Source organism: Maniola hyperantus, chromosome 8, assembly GCF_902806685.2.
Source record: "Maniola hyperantus chromosome 8, iAphHyp1.2, whole genome shotgun sequence".
NCBI lineage: Eukaryota > Metazoa > Arthropoda > Insecta > Lepidoptera > Nymphalidae > Maniola > Maniola hyperantus.
In genome coordinates, this window is record NC_048543.1 from 13727214 (window position 1) to 13744216 (window position 17003).

The following is a 17003-nucleotide window of genomic DNA, read 5'->3' on the forward strand; positions in this document are numbered from 1 at the left end:
GGTACCCTTATAGGATCACTTTGTTGTCTATCTGTGTGTCCGTCGTGTCTGTCAAGAAAACCTATAGGTATTTCCCGTTAACTTAGAATCATGAAATTTGGTAGGTAGGGTATAAGGGTTCCGTTTTTCCTTTTGAGGTACGGAACCCTAAAAATACGACTGTGAGCCCTCGGTGCGCGAGTCTGACTCGCACTTAGGTTAGTCACCTATAAGGGTTCCTTTTGAGGTACGAAACCCTAAAAAATAGTCACTTTAGCCCTGACGGGTTAATATTGGTAGGTACTAAAAGGTCCCCCGCAGACAGCAGACAGGCGGGAGTCGAGACAGGGACAATAGCGAGGTATAACTGACCTAGGCGACCGAAAATAAACGTGATCGATACACGGCCGACGCGCCACGCGCCACGCGCCACGCGGCGGCGGCGGCGTCGCGATTGCGTACTTCGCCAACTGGGGGTTTCTATAAGTACCTTTGGAATTGCTTTTGTGTTATAAGTCCCGCAAATTGCTATTGCGCTGGGACAATGTCTCATTAACATTGAAATGACGTCATTTTGACGTCAGCCGAAATAAAAATATACCATCAGCTCTCTGTCTGTCTGTAGTGTCTATCAATTCGGGCGAATCATAAAACTATAGGGTACTTTCCGTTGACCTAGAATTATGAAAGGCAGGTAATAGTTTTATAGCACAAGTAAAGGAAAAAAATCTGAAAACCATGAAAGTGTGGTTACATAAAAAAACCGGCCAAGTGCGAGTCAGGCTCGCGCAATGAGAGTTCCGTACTGCAGTCTTATTTTTTAAGACATTTTGCACTATAATTCAAAAACTATGATGCATAAAAACAAATAAAAAGCTGTTTTAGAATGCACAGGTAGAGTCCTTTCATATGATACCCCACTTGATATAGTTATCATTCTTCGAAAGTTGAAAATACTAATTATTAATTATTGTAACCCTAACCCCTGGGCCTGTATGTAACCCTAAATTCACGATTTTCAGATTTTTTCCCTTTTGTCTGCAATAAGACTTACCTACCTACCTTTCATGATTCTAAGTCAACAGAAAGCACCCTGTAGGTTTCTTGACAGACCGACAGACAGACAGACAACAAAGTGATCCTATAAGGGTTCCGTTTTTCCCTTTGAGGTACGGAACCCTAAAAGTGAATCTACTTGTACTTGTACGCGCATAACATCCGTGGCTCTACCGCGGTTGTTTGACAGCTACAATGTCAAAATCGCTCACTATTGGCCACAATGCATTGTTGCAACAAGAATCGCACAAATTCAGCCAATCAGCACAATTGAGATTGTAATAATGATTGATGCAAGTTTTAGACAATCGCCCTACCGAAATGACTGCATGAAACTGGGTAACTCTTTTTTTGCGTTCGTTATTGTCAGGGCAAGGTTTGTATGAAAGAATGTTTTTGGCAAATCTACAGAAAAAGAGTTCCCGCAGGACGCGGACGAAATCCCGGGCAACAGCTAGTTAATATTTAAAACCTAAAAGTTAAATTGAAAACCGAAAGGTCGACGGTTCAAACCCCGCCCGTTGCACTATTGTCGTACCTACTCCTAGCACAAGCCTGACGCTTAGTTGGAGAGGAAAGGGGAATATTAGTCATTTAACATGGCTAATATACTTAAAAAAAATAAAAAAAAATTGAAAAATCCGTTTTGCAGCCGGTATAGGTGTAAATTGGTTTAACAAAGCAAACTACCACGCCTAGGCTCAACGTAAAATAAAAGATCAAAAAATCTAGACTTCCCAGTTCCCACCCCCGTGGGGGCGTGGCGCACGGTCGTTGACCCCACAGCTGACGCGCCTCAATGGTGTAGTACGCTAACTATAACGTACGGCGCTATATTATGCTCATAAACGAAAAACTTTAATGCGCGATCCACGTATTTCCTATTAACAATGGTGTGTTGAAGTCATTGAACTAAAATAGTACCTATAGAAGACTATTTCAGAAGGGTTAAGAGTGACTCGTCTTGGGGTATAAGTCCCGCAAATTGATATTGAGCTGGAACCATGTCACATTAACATCGAAATGACGTCAGCCGAAATAAAAATATCCCATCAGCTCGAAACTTCAGTCTAGTGCTGACGTCACTAAAATGGCGGCCACGTGCGTTAGCGATTTGCGGGACTTATAGCACCATGAAGTTAGAAATCAGCTTAGTAATTAGCTTAAGCTTTTTATTAGTATAATTTTACTACTTGGCCACACTTCTCGGCTATGTTTTCAGCAATTTGCGCATTTTTTTTCGAAACTTAGCGTGTACGACGTAGAGCAGGAAAGGCTCGATATCATAACAATCTTTGTGGTCCAAAAAAAACTTCTTGCAAAGTTCTTTCTAGGAGGCAGTTGTTGACAATATTGCCCATGCTTGGAGCCGTTTCTTAAATAGACAATTAGGGTACTATTGGGAAACTCCTTATTGCATCCACAATGAACCAAAAATACATATTGCTGGGCATACAAGGTGCAAGTTCAAGATTTCAAGATAAAAAGACATTTCAGGGTAGGAGGAATAAAATAAATCTGAATATAATATAAAAGGAAAAGGTGACTGAGTGACTGACTGGCTGACTGACTGACTGACTGATCTATCAACGCACAGCGCACTGAATCGCTGAGATCGGACTGAAATTTGGCATTATGACGTAGGCATCCGCTATGAAAGGATTTTTGAAAATTCAACCCCTATAGGGGTGAAATAGGGTTGAAATTTGTGTACGCGAACGAAGTCGCGAGCATACGCTAGTTAAAAATATATTGGGAACTTTTTATCGCAGGGCAATACTTGCCGGCTTGAATTTCGGCTATTTATAGACACATGTACTGAAATGTCCGAAACAAAAAATTTGTAGGTAGGATAGTACTTGCCGGCAATTTTTTCAGCAATTTTCACGAAACTTACCTTGCTGAAGTAGCCGACGATATGGCAGCCCTCGTTGTCGGAACAAGTCATGACGTAGAACAGGAAAGGCTCCACATCGTAGTACAGCGTCTTGTGGTCCAAAAAGAACTTGGCTAGCAGGCAGAGTTGCTGGCAATATTGCTTGTGCTTGCGTCCGTCCACTTGCCATACGCTCAGACTGTCCTTTCTGTACACCTGTGAGAGGAGATCTATCATAAAATGGTTTCAAAGTTCTAAAACCTTATGATGATGATATTTTTTTTAATGCTGATAATAATGAAAAGGGGTTTCAAAAAAAACCAAGTGCGAGTTGCGAGTCCAACTCGTTTTCTCGTCTCTTTTTTTCACAGGAAGGGTTTGTATGAGTAATAACACTTTTTAATTCTTTTTAATTTTCATGGTGACAATTTTAAATTTTTAGTATTTTTTTGTTACAGCGGCAATAGAAATACACATTCTGTGAAAATTTCAGGTCTCTACCTATTATGGTTCATGAGATACAACCCGCTGACAGACAGGCGGACGGACAGCGGCGCCTTCGTTGGCAACCATCGGGTACGGAACCCTAGAAAATAGATATGGCGTAAAAATAGATGCGAAAGACTGAGGATGATGCGCAGTGCCACACTCTTCTCTACGTTCCTCATCCAGCCATTCAGGCGCTTCCATCCCATCCTCTTAGTCGTCAGACGTGGCTAAGATTAGAGCTACCCTATGTCTATTGGTGGCCATGCGTGTGGCAGATGAATATGATGATGATTGGAATAACATTGGCCTAGATCATAAGGGCATTTGTGCACTCATCCGTGATTTTACGTATCTGCGAAAAAAATACGAATCGAATGGATACGAAAAATGGAATCGAAATACGTACGTATTTGTATGACGGCCACTTCGAAGAATCACGGATACGAACCGAATACGGATGAGTCCACAAACGCCCTAATGCTGTAACATTCGTAATGATATAATTACCTCATGTCCCGGCAGGTGTCGCCACATACGCTTGGCTTTGTGCCTCGCGTTGCACGCCGTATATATATTTTTTTTTTTTTTTAATTCAGATACAAGTTAGCCCTTGACTGCAATCTCACCTGGTGGTAAGTGATGATGCAGTCTAAAAAAAATTTATGGTGAATGAGCTGCAGCGAGGTCTCCGTTTGACCTAGGTGAAGACGGGGATACGGGCCTCAAGGCATGCCCTCCTTGCCCGGGTATGGCGCGGGGAAGAACCCGGTTACGCTCTTTCTTCGGGGGAGGAAAAAATCCCTACGGACTTCTGCCTACCGGCAGGGTGTGTCCGACTCGCACGGACTAAAATAACCTCCCCATGCCTACCAAGGTGAGCACGGAACTGCGTAAGCATTACTTCGTGCTGACCTCCTAAATTTCTATCATCCTCTTTTCTTCTTTTTCCCTCTCTTGCCTTCTTATCATTATAGCCCTCAGCATTTTGCTATATCGTTCCCAGGCTTCTTCGCTCGACAGCATGCGCGATATAAGGTTACGGGCGTTCACACCCTCCGCGTCGGTCAATCCTACCGCTTCTGTCCTTAGGTCGGCACAACCCGGACATTCAAAGATTGCGTGTCTCGGGGTGTCTTCCTCTCCACAGAAGTAGCAGTCTTCGCTCGGCGCTTTTCCAATTGCGAAGAGGTAGGTGTTAAACACCCCGTGACCGCTGAGGGCCTGCGTTAGCCACCGGTCTACCTCTCCATACTTCCTCTTGTGCCACTTTTTTAGGTCTGTAACCAGTTCCCTGCGGGCTGCCTTCTTGGCGCACGGCCTCGAGGCTTTGACTGTGTGTCGGGTCAAGAGCTCCCATGCTGTGGGCGATGGGTTCGCCGCTGAACACGGGGGTATTAGTGTGAATTACCTCATCTCCCGGCGGGTGTCGCCACACACACTTGGCCTTGTGCCTCGCGTTGCCCGCCGCACACTTGTGGTGGCTGAGGCAGAACTCGCACACGAAGAGGCGCGGCACGCGAGCCGCGTCGCCCGGGTATGGCGACTGGTACCACACCTCCATCATGTAGTCAGTAATTACCTCATCTCCCGGCGGGTGTCGCCACACACACTTGGCCTTGTGCCTCGCGTTGCCCGCCGCACACTTGTGGTGGCTGAGGCAGAACTCGCACACGAAGAGGCGCGGCACGCGAGCCGCGTCGCCCGGGTATGACGACTGGTACCACACCTCCATCATGTAGTCAGTAATTACCTCATCTCCCGGCGGGTGTCGCCACACACACTTGGCCTTGTGCCTCGCGTTGCCCGCCGCACACTTGTGGTGGCTGAGGCAGAACTCGCACACGAAGAGGCGCGGCACGCGAGCCGCGTCGCCCGGGTATGGCGACTGGTACCACACCTCCATCATGTAGTCAGTAATTACCTCATCTCCCGGCGGGTGTCGCCACACACACTTGGCCTTGTGCCTCGCGTTGCCCGCCGCACACTTGTGGTGGCTGAGGCAGAACTCGCACACGAAGAGGCGCGGCACGCGAGCCGCGTCGCCCGGGTATGGCGACTGGTACCACACCTCCATCACATAGTCAGTAATTACCTCATCTCCCGGCGGGTGTCGCCACACACACTTGGCCTTGTGCCTCGCGTTGCCCGCCGCACACTTGTGGTGGCTGAGGCAGAACTCGCACACGAAGAGGCGCGGCACGCGGGCCGCGTCGCCCGGGTATGGCGACTGGTACCACACCTCCATCACATAGTCAGTAATTACCTCATCTCCCGGCGGGTGTCGCCACACACACTTGGCCTTGTGCCTCGCGTTGCCCGCCGCACACTTGTGGTGGCTGAGGCAGAACTCGCACACGAAGAGGCGCGGCACGCGAGCCGCGTCGCCCGGGTATGGCGACTGGTACCACACCTCCATCATGTATTTGCCCATCACTACGTATCTGAAACGACATAGTAAGTTGACGTTTCTAATTCAAACTTTTAGGACATGGAATACCCTTCCGGCATCATTTTTCCCCTCCATTTTAATCAAGTCAAGAGTGGATAGATATCTTCTAGGCAAGCGCGCTCCATCTTGCCAGCATAAGACTGACTGCAGCCAAGCGCTAGTCTATAAATAAATCTAAATCTAAATCTCTATATAAATAAAAGGGAAAGGTGACTGACTGACTGACTGACTGACTGACTGACTGACTGATCTATCAACGCACAGCTCAAACTACTGGACGGATCGGGCTGCAATTTGGCATGCAGATAGCTATTATGACGTAGGCATCCGCTAAGAAAGGATTTTTGAAAATTCAACCCCTAAGGGGGTGTAATAGGGGTTTGAAATTGGCGTAGTCCACGCGGACTGACTGACTGATCGATCAACGCACAGCTCAAACTACTAGACAGATCGGGCTGAAATTTGGCATGCAGATAGCTATTATGACGTAGGGATCCGCCATGAAAGGATTTTTGAACATTCAACCCCTAAGGGGGTGAAATGGCGGTTTGAAATTTGTGTAGTCTACGCGGACGAAGTCGCGAGCATAAGCTAGTAAATAAATAAATAAACAATTTATCAAGAAATTCCACCATGGTAGATTATTCAACATGGGGGTGATGCAATGTCTCATGTCACGGACGCCGGGATAAATCCCAAGCGTAACGAGTAACTCCCGAGTGTAGTGAGGAAGTTGCATCTAAAATCCTGAGTGAAGGGCGGAGGAGCACCCAAGACGAAGAAAGCATTACCCCTGCGTTGAATACTCTACTTTTCATACCTCACAAAGCCTTATGAATGTAATAACGTACTTCACGTTTAGATAACAGGTCTTGTAACACTCGGGCAAGACCGACATTGTCGCAGAACAACCACAGGTCAAGGGGGGGGGGAACCCTTCCATCACCGGCAACATAAAGGATCCTTGAAGTTACCTGGTCCCTTTATCAGTGCATATGTCCCCAAGCTCCTCTTCAATCTTCACAGCCGCCAGCGCTTGGGCATCACGGAATAGTCTCAAGTCGTAATCCGGCGCGAACCCTTCCAGCAGCGGCTCCCTTTCCTCCCCTAGGTCTTCGTTGGTGGGCATCGATCGTAACTCCTGACTGCCCTTCCATTTTGAACGCATGTCCTGAGAACAGTTAAATGACTCATTTACAGTGCGACAAGGCTATCTTGGCGCGTGGTGAAAATCGGAACTAACGTTGCCCTAACTAAGTCAAGTGTCCCCTTTGTTCTTGTTTGAATAAACGAAGCATTTCGAAGCCTTTGTTCTCCAACAGCGCCCCCCTGTCAATGTCATTCAAGTGCCAAGAGAGCCTTGTCGTACTGTATACAGGCTGTAATTAGAAAGCCAGTAAAAACGATGACAGTTGACAGTACTGGTGCTCGATTGCGGTAGAATCACAATCAGAATCGCAATTACCTCTGATTGGTTAACGCTCACTTACTATATTTTCTTTTTTACATTTCACCACAATTGCGATTGTAATGATGATCGATGCAGATTTTCTACAATAGACCAGCTGATAGGATACCAGAAAAAACCTGTGTTTTTAAAAGACGCAAGAGATCAATGACCGTTGCGTAGATGGGTGCCGCCCGTCTGCCACGCGGCACTGACCCTGAGATTAGCATGCTATACATTGCGGGTTTGAAAATACTAAATTATTAACATTACAAGTATAAGGCAAATGGTTTTTGGTATTGGATTGTGTTTAGCTAGTGTAATATTGGGGCCAATTCTCTGGTGCACAATTTCTAAACTAAACTAAATTAACAGGTCTAAATGTAGTGCTGTCCTTTTCCGCAAGCAACATTATGAAAGGGATAGCAATAGATTTAGACGTGCCATTTTAGTTTAGTTTAGAGATTGTGTACAACAGAATTAGCCACAATAGCGCTAAGTTTACGGTAGCATTCTAATTACACCTGTATATACCGACTTTAAATGACCCGTTAATGTCGTGGCAAGCTTATCCGCATCACGGAATAACCGCACGTGTGGATCATGAGGTCTCGAGCCAGCATAGCTTACCTTCACTTTGAGCTGGTACGCGCGTTGCTCTATGGTGGGCATGGCGCGCGGCCTCTGCTGCATGGCGGCGAGCGCTTTGCGGCGCGTGGCGGCCGCGGCGGCGCGCTCCTCCGCCGCCGCCACGCACCACGCCGCCGTCACGTTGTGGTACACCGGGCACGCGTCCCACGTGAAGTGGCGGGGGGCTTTGCCACCTGTGGGAGTAGACAAATCGCATGCATCCATGACTGGTAATGATATGCACACCCGTGGGCTGATTACGTAAAACGTTGCAGTAGTGACAGCAACGCGACAGCAGTAGCAATGCGACAGTTCATTTGCTGTCTCTCTCTAGCCGCTGTTACGTGTGACGTTTAACAGCAATGATCGCGAGATTTACGCCTGTCGCGAGATACGTAATCACCCCGCCGCCGTTCACACACATAGCGCACTCTTTCACACGTTGCATTGACACGCACACTCATTAACACGCAAAACACATACGTATTTACACGTAGATACGCACAGGCAATAACACGCAGAAACCACGCGTATTTACACGTAAACACGCAAACCAATTTACGCGCAGACACGCAACCCCACTAATATTGTGCAGAACGTACACCCATTTCCCACCCACCCACGACATAGCTCCCAAGATGCTGGAATGGCGGACCCAATTCAATATTCATTTACATACAGAACGCCCACCAATTTATACGCAGATACGCACACGTATTTACACGTACCCACGCAATCCCATCCAACCGCAGATTGCACAGCCATTCACACGTATACACGTAAGCACTTGGGCCTGTTTTTTCATTTACTCACCAAGATGCCCCATGGAGTCACAGTCCCTGACAGGACACCGTCGCTCTGAGGGCGCGGTGGGCGTCACCGGTAATGCTGGCGATCTAGCTATTGCCGCTCGCGCTTTCGCTAAGCGCTTGTCATCTTTGCTGGAAAGAAAGAAAGGAATTCAATTCAATTTTGTTTTTATGGCACACAGCTGCACCAATTTTGACGGGACACTTTGCTGAGTGGGAATCAATTAACTAGCGAGCTGGAATATCTTCTTTATTGCTCTCATTATAAATATAAATTAATGTCTTACCTCTGTTCGTTAGTCTTCTCTTCCGTGTCGGAGTCGGTGTCGGTGTGCGTTTTGAACGCGGTGGCTATACGGGACACTCGCGTTGAGTTGGGACGAGTCAACTTACAGCTAGCGGATGAGAATATCACCTATATAACCCTGATAATAAGGTCCATGTCTTACCTCTGTTCTTCTCCTCCGTGTCGGCTATGCGGACAAGTAACTAGAAAACTGGAATATCACTCTTATTAAACTGATAATAAGGTCGATGTCTCACCTCTGTTCGTTAGCCTTCTCCTCAGTGTCGGAGTCGGTGTCTGTGTGTGTTGGGACGCGTTGGCTATGCGAGACACTCGCGCTGAGCGGGAGCGAGTCAGTTTTCTCGGCATCGACCCTGTTAGTGAATCGCCAGATTCACCACTCTTGCCTGTTGTTTCTTGCTAGAAATAAGAAGAATATTTACTATTTTAGGTCAGATGTGATGAACTAAAAGTCCAGCAAATTGCTGATGCGTGTGGCCGCCATTTTAGTGACGTCAGCACTGGACTGAAGTTCGAGCTGATGGTATATTTTGTCATTTCTGATGTTAATAAATAAAAATAAAAATAACAATCCTTCGACCATAACATCATATTTTTGTAGTAATAACACACGCCTTAAAAACTAATGTTGGTAATCTTATAACTATTTACCTAATCCTAATACTATATCTAAGACAGGCCTGATTGGTCAGCACGTGCACCATATGACAATGGTTCAGGTACTGACAATCAAACCTGTCAGCAAATGCCTTCAGGATGCCATTGGAGCTAGCCCGTACCCTGCGCACCAGGGATGTGCACCGTTCACGCATGGTAGTGTTAGCATCCTGAATGCGTTATTATTAGACATGTGTCCGCTATAGCTTAACTTAACTGAAAACCGCTGCCGTGCCTATAGCGTACCGTAACGTTATTGTCGTAGCTAACAACGGTTATCAGCTAACATCTATGACGAACCACCTGACAACGCAACGCTGCCAACTGGCAACTGACAATGCATTGTTTGGTTTTTTGGTAACTAGAAATGCAATAATTATGCCTTCTCTTTCATTCTTTCACTGAAAGCTGAGAAGGAGCGGTTATTGGCTACCGGCTTAGTAACTAAGAACTTGATAAACCAAAGCCGACCTTATCTCTATTGCGCTAAGGCTTAACTGTACAAGTACTTGTCCATTACACTTTGATCTATCAATCTTAATACAGTTAGCCTTAGAGGAATAGAGATAAGGTCCTCTTTGGTTTATCAATCTTTGTGAAATGTTTTTGGTTAACTGGATTGTGGCAAACTATTCGTGCAGGCGTCCACTATAGTTTGACCTATGTCAATGATCATTATAATTAAACTTTGCTGCTATGAACTTAAGGTTCTGATTACTTCACGATATTCATGAAAGTAAAATTGGTTTTATTTTAGTGAATATGCGCGCGCTAGCTATACAGACGGTATTGATACGGCAGCTAGCTTAGTTACTACTACGGAAACCGCTGCGCGTTGCGCATATTAAATTAGTTGAAACACAACTCTGATACTGATATTCGGCAACGGTTATCAATATTGGTATTGAAACTAAATAACTGTTAATTAACCGTTGCCAGAAATAGCCAATAACGCCCATCTTTAGTTACTATACTGAACACGCAGGGCATTATACTGTTTCTGCGTGTAGTCCCCCCACAGGCTGCTCGTGTAAAATGAAGTGCAGTAAGCTCTAAAGAGCGTTACAATGAGACATGGTTCCAGCGCAATAGCAATTTGCGGGACTTATACTATGTGATACTAATATTATAAAGGGGTAAGTTCGGATGTAGGTAGTAATCTCCGAAACACCTCATCCAATTTTAAAAATTCTTTAACAGATAGTGGTCACCACGGGTCCCGTGGTCTTCATGAAAATGTCGTTAAACCACGAAATAAGCTTAAAATCATGATAAAATGGCTAATATTTTTGTAAAAAAAAATTTTTTTTTAAACTGCAATGTGTACTATGTAACTAACCTTACTGCTAGAGTTTGATGGAGGTTTCGTCTTCCCCGTTTTCAGCCCTTCCTTCTTGACGGACTCATTGTCACTCTCCGACGACACGGATTCAATTGACGATTGACTCGATGTGCATGAGGACGCACTTTTGTCTTCGACCACCTTTTAACACAAGAAAAAAAAATTGTTTTTTTTTTTAAATACCACCCAATGGTATTGCGCCCGCTGCATAGAACCAGTGCAATACCAAAGCGTCCGCCCGCCTGCAGTATTAACGATAAGACTTCTGGTATCTGGCACGGGCGCCCGGTCCGCCGAACTTCTTGGGCTCGCAGCGCCGAGGGCCCGCCACTATCAAACTCCTGTCGTATTGGACGAGGACTTCTTTGATTTCTTTCTTTGACGCTTCGTCTACATATTTTTGATAAAAGGCAATCAGTGCCTTGGAGATGGCATGTCTGATGGCATACACTTGTGCTAAGTGACCACCTCCCTTGACTGTCACCTGATGTCAACACCAGAGAACTTTTCCTTGCCGAGCAATAGGATGGGTTCCTGCAATTTGTACTGGAGTAGACTTGGCTCCACCAAGTCGAGATAATAGTTCCAATCTCGTATGGAGCAGAAGCTGTGATAGCCTAGTGGTTAGGACATCCGCCTTCTAATCGGAGGTCGGGGGTTCGATACTGGGCATGCACCTCTAACTTTTCGGAGTTATGTGCGTTTTAATTAATTAAATATCACTTGCTTTGACGGTGAAGGAAACATCGTGAGGAAACCTCATAAAAACTTCATATTATTGGTAACCTAATGTCAAAAATGTTTTAGTTTGTATAATATTTTCATTCCATTATGTTTTTATAATAGCACTAGTGTACAACTTAGTTTAGGCATCGGTGGCTTAACCTAATTTTGGTTGTAATTCTGGTGAAACAATAAATTATTTATTATTATATTATTACCTGCATGCCTGAGAGTTCGCCATAATGTCCTCAAATTAGCTTTATCATCTTTGATTTAGGTTCTATCATTTAGTACATAAAGAAATAAGATACCTTTTAGGCGGGGGTCCGTTTGACCTACTGGCTCTTCTCTTAACATTACCTTGGAGTTTGAGTTGAGTCATCATTCTGTACGGGAGTCGGAGGCGAGGCGACGGCGTATCTTTTTCGGTCGCTGGACTTTCTTGTACTCTTTTTACTATTGTGTGGTGAGCTTTTGGACTTGTTTTTGAACCTTTAAATATATATTTTTTGATCGTAAGGTAACTGATAACAGTAATTTACTATCATTACAATCTAGCCTATTGAGAGAAGCTAACCAGTACCCTTATTATAAATGCGAAAGTGTGTTGTATTTTGGTTTGCCCTTCAATCACGGTCACATGGTGCAACGGATTCACGTGATTTTTGCATGGTATAAAGACCTGGAGAGTGACATGAAAATCAAAGAGTTCCACGGGATTTTTAAAAAAACCTAATTCCAGCTAGTTGTTTGATAAAGCTTACCTTTACTTCTTTGCTTTCCGACTCACTTTCAGAACTATTATCAGGTGAAAATATGCTCTTCTTCTTTGAAGTATTTGCATCTATTTTGAAGCTTTAGATATAGTTTGGATATTGCTTTCGATTTTGCGCCAGTTGTCACTCTGGGAGCCATTGATTTGCCTTTAGCGAGACTGATGCTGCATTTTTGGGTTGGTGGAACGCCTTCTTGGCGTATTGGTTTGGGCGTGGCAGGTTTAGGTGGTTCGTCGTCGCTTGAAGATATCACTTTGGGTTTTGATACTCTGTAACAAAAATGCATGCAATGCATTGACATAGTATATTACTAGCTTATTTCCCGCGACTTCATCCGTGTTGACTACCAAATTTCGAACCCCTATTTCACCCCCTTAGAGGTTGAATTTTCAAAAATCCTTTCTTAGCGGATGCCTACGTCATAATAGCTATCTGCATGCCAAGTTTCAGCCCAATCTGTCCAAGTAGTTTGAGCTGTGCGTTGATAGATCAGTTAGTCATCACCTTTCTCTTTTATATATTTAGAAGACTTGTATGGACAGGGGCCATTCAACAAACAAAATGACACCGACTCATTGGTGCTTTAGCACAATGCAACCTCAGTGACGTCTGGATTTCAAACGGGTCATTCATTAGTATCTAAGAGGTGGCGCTGATTTCATTTGGTTCCAAAACCGTGAAAAATTTTGTTTGCTTGGGCATGTCTTGTCATTTATATCGATGCATACATGAGGATTTTGTCAATGACGACGTCCAAATAATGACGTCACATTTCGTAAACGACAAATATTTTCAATTTTTTGACATAAAAGTAGAGTAAATTCTGCTGGAAAGTCAAAAATTAAAAAATATTTGTCGTTACGCCTTGTTACGTCATTAATCGTTTACGTACAGCGTGCCATTGCGCTAGAACCATGTCTCATTAGTCATTAACATCGAAATTACGTCATTTGACGTCATTTGACGTACCTGCCATATTTAAGTAAAAATATACCATCAGCTCGAAACTTCACGCCACGCGCATTAGCAATTTGCGGGACTTATTACTTTAAGTTCGCAATATAGTTTTAACTGTATATTCATACAGAAAATTATGTAAATTATGTTAAATTGCTTCATTGCAGGGTGAAAATGGGGTTAAGTGACAAGTTGCTGTTACTCACTTCTTGTCCTCCACTGGCGCGGGTTTGGGGGACTTTGGTGGCGCTTCAGAGTTGGAAGAGCTCAGAGTCTGAGCTGCTGGATGCAGAACCAGAGCTGGTGGAGGAAGTCGCACTGCGCTGGAGTCTGATGTGGGAGCCAGAGCTGCTATCTGTGCTACTGTTACTTACCTGGAAGACATGATTACCAAATTATTGTGAAAAGGATGTCCATTTCAATATCCTGTATTTTTTACTTAATTAGGTCATTTCCGAGGTGTTTCGGGGCACTGATCTCAAAATTGACGTTTATGTATTTTCAAATTCAATATGGTTAAGTAACCTGTTTTTGTTTTTTTTTAATTCAGATACAAAGTTAGCCCTTGACTGCAATCTTACCTGGTGGTAAGTGATGATGCAGTCGAAGATGGAATCGGGCTAACATGGAAGGGTTGGCAGTTGTTATTAAACCCATGCCCCTTTTGGTTTCTACACGGCATCGTACCAGAACGCTAAATCGCTTGGCGGCTTTGCCAGTAGGGTGGTAACTAGCCACGGCCGAAGCCCTCCCACCAGACCAGACCAGTAATTAAAAATTATAAAATTCCAACCCCTGCCAGGAATCGAACTCGGGACCTCCCACTAATAGGACCACAGTGCTTTCCAGTTTCGCCAGGGTGGTTGTCAAATTCAAATTCGTAATTATTTTGAATATCATTTCTGAAGGTAGTTCAGGTGCTGATTTCGAAAATGACGTCCATTTCCAAATCGAAATAATAATGTTAATTTGAATAAGTATTTATAACTAGTGGTTATTGAGACAAAAATACATTAGGCATAGAACATAGATACCTAATATCTACTAGCCTAGATAACTTCATGGACTTAATTGTCGTATATTATGAATGTGATTCCAGTTAGTACTATTCTCTTCAAATCACTTGACTAGGAAGGATTTCAGACAGTAAATTGGGCCCTTATCCTGGTGTTAGGAAAGCAAGTTATTATGTTGAAACTGTAAGAGATAAAAGAGTGGTTGAATTCTAAATACCTATCAGTGATATAATTTGGTTTGCTGTATTGATAAATTCCTTTAACACCTAAGAAAATGCTAATTTAGAGAATGCTTACATCAAGATTTGTCATATTGACCTAGAGACGAAACTGACCGAGTAACCTCATGAACACTTTTGGTAATAGTTAATTTAAACAAAAGCATATAACTTTAGCACAACATTAATTCATGCATGTGTTATTATTTACAATATTTCCACAAAACTAAATTTTATTTAAAAAATAATAATCCTCAACATCACAGACCAATAACATATAGGATACAGACCACCAACTCCATAGACGATGTTTGTTTCAGTAGTAAGGGGAAGTGGGAGGCAAGGATTTATATAACAAATTGTCATTGTTGTAGTGATCGTCTGTCTCACATTTTATTGGTTTTACTATGAGAATCCACAGGACCATCTCTTTCTAACTTTATATAATATATAGCAATTATATGCCCGGATTGTCGTAAATTAGGGATGGCGTGACAGCAGGAAAACCGTAACTTTTTAGTGATGTCCTTTTTACAGATTTTAACGGTTTTGCTATTAATTACCGATTTTCAGTATTTATCGGTATCCTACTAATAATTTATTAAGAAATTTAGTTTTTCAAAAAAAAATCAATCAAATTTATCAAAATATAAAAACTTTATTTAGAATAGACAATAACCATGTTCCAGTTGTAATTGACGATAAGTGTTCATCTGTATTCTTAAGCTGTGGGCCACATCTCTGCTGAAGACTTGCGCAGCAAGTTTCACCTGTAATGCATGGTTATTTTTTATAGATAATTATGTTAATAAACTAAATTTGATAATGCAATTTAGATTTAAAGTAGACATTGGGGCCGATTCTCTAGTACACAATCTCTAAACTAAACTAAATTAACAGGTCTAAATCTAGTGCTTTCCTTTTCCGCAAGCAACATTATGAAAGGGATAGCAATAGATTTAGACTTGATATTTTAGTTTAGTTTAGAGATTGTGTACAAAGGAATTAGCCACACTGGGTTTAAAATATAATTAAAGAATTTAAATGAGTAGTTTGGAAATTCATTAGGATTCAAATTTTTTTTCAAAAAATTATCTTTTATGCTCATAATTATACTATCCTAAACCTAATTATCCTAATCCTAATGTTAATATTATAAACTAGCCGATGCCCGCGACTTCGTACGCGTGGATTTAGGTGTTTAAGAATCCTGTGGAAACTCTTCAATTTTCCGGGATAAAAAGTAGCCTATGTCCTTCCCCGGGATGCAAGCTATCTCTGTACCGAATTTCGTCAAATCGGTTGAACGGTTGAGCCGTGAAAAGCTAGCAGACAGACAGACAGATACACTTTCACATTTATAATATTAGTATGGATGTGAAAGTGTGGATGTTTGGATGTTTGTTACTCAATCACACAAAAACAGCTGAACGGATTTGGATGAAATTTGGAATGGAGATAGATTATACCCTGAATTAACATATAGGCTGCTTTTTATCGCGGAAAATCAAAGAGTTCCCGCGGGATTTTGAAAAATGAAAATCCACGCAGTCGCTGGCATCACCTAGTATGCTCATAATTATCTTCGCCACTATTGGGCGCCGACCCTGGTTATTGGTACTTCTTGTTTTTATGGTGTCTATGTGATCACGTGATGAGATTTTTGTACGCTGAAACTTAAAATTGACCAACAACAAGGTCTACAACCCATAGTTTCAGAGACAGTGCTTTCAAAAACGTGATAACATAGACACCACGAAAACAAGAAGTTTTAGTACCATAACTAAGGTCTGCGCCCAATAGTTTATTGGATTTTTTCCATGGCAAGGACATTATCACAAAGCTATTGTTACAAAACAAATGTTCAGTTACTTGCCTTCAACTGTCATATCAATTTGGTTTCACATGCTTGTCTGTTAATTTGGTAGACCATCCAACACCTGCCACACCATCAACAGCAAACAGCTTCTCGATGTAGTCCCACTGAGCACGCTGACTCCCGATGAGCAAGTCCTTCTTCTGAAAATTATTGTGGAAACATTTGAGTAAATGTGGGACATCATATATATGATATATTTATGACTCAGTGGTTGAGAGTAATGAGTAATAGAAGTTGTTGGCTCTAAAATAGAGTGCTGAATTAAATCTGGTGACTTCTGTTTGTAAGGAATCGGGATATTTGGCAAGGGATTTACTAAATCTATAGGACTTGAAATAACAGAAGCTTGCTCATTCCTACTTTGTTTGTCTGTTTGTGAAGTCGATGGGATAT

The 17003-nt window shown here is 43.1% G+C and overlaps 1 protein-coding gene across 1 annotated transcript in view; it reads right to left on the minus strand.

Annotated features, from left to right (window-relative positions):
* Positions 1–14990, minus strand: part of LOC117984591 (histone acetyltransferase KAT7-like) — a 32214-nt gene extending 17224 nt beyond the window's left edge. Inside the window, 15 exon segments of the mRNA XM_069500354.1 lie at positions 2933–3127; positions 5664–5841; positions 6824–7020; positions 7927–8120; positions 8740–8867; positions 9279–9333; positions 9336–9441; positions 11039–11187; positions 12080–12131; positions 12133–12243; positions 12529–12604; positions 12606–12809; positions 13704–13762; positions 13764–13871; positions 14811–14990. Of these exon segments, the coding sequence (XP_069356455.1) occupies positions 2933–3127; positions 5664–5841; positions 6824–7020; positions 7927–8120; positions 8740–8867; positions 9279–9333; positions 9336–9441; positions 11039–11187; positions 12080–12131; positions 12133–12243; positions 12529–12604; positions 12606–12809; positions 13704–13762; positions 13764–13871; positions 14811–14825 (1827 nt within the window). The 5' untranslated portion in view covers positions 14826–14990.
* Between the last annotated feature and the right edge of the window lie 2013 nt (positions 14991–17003).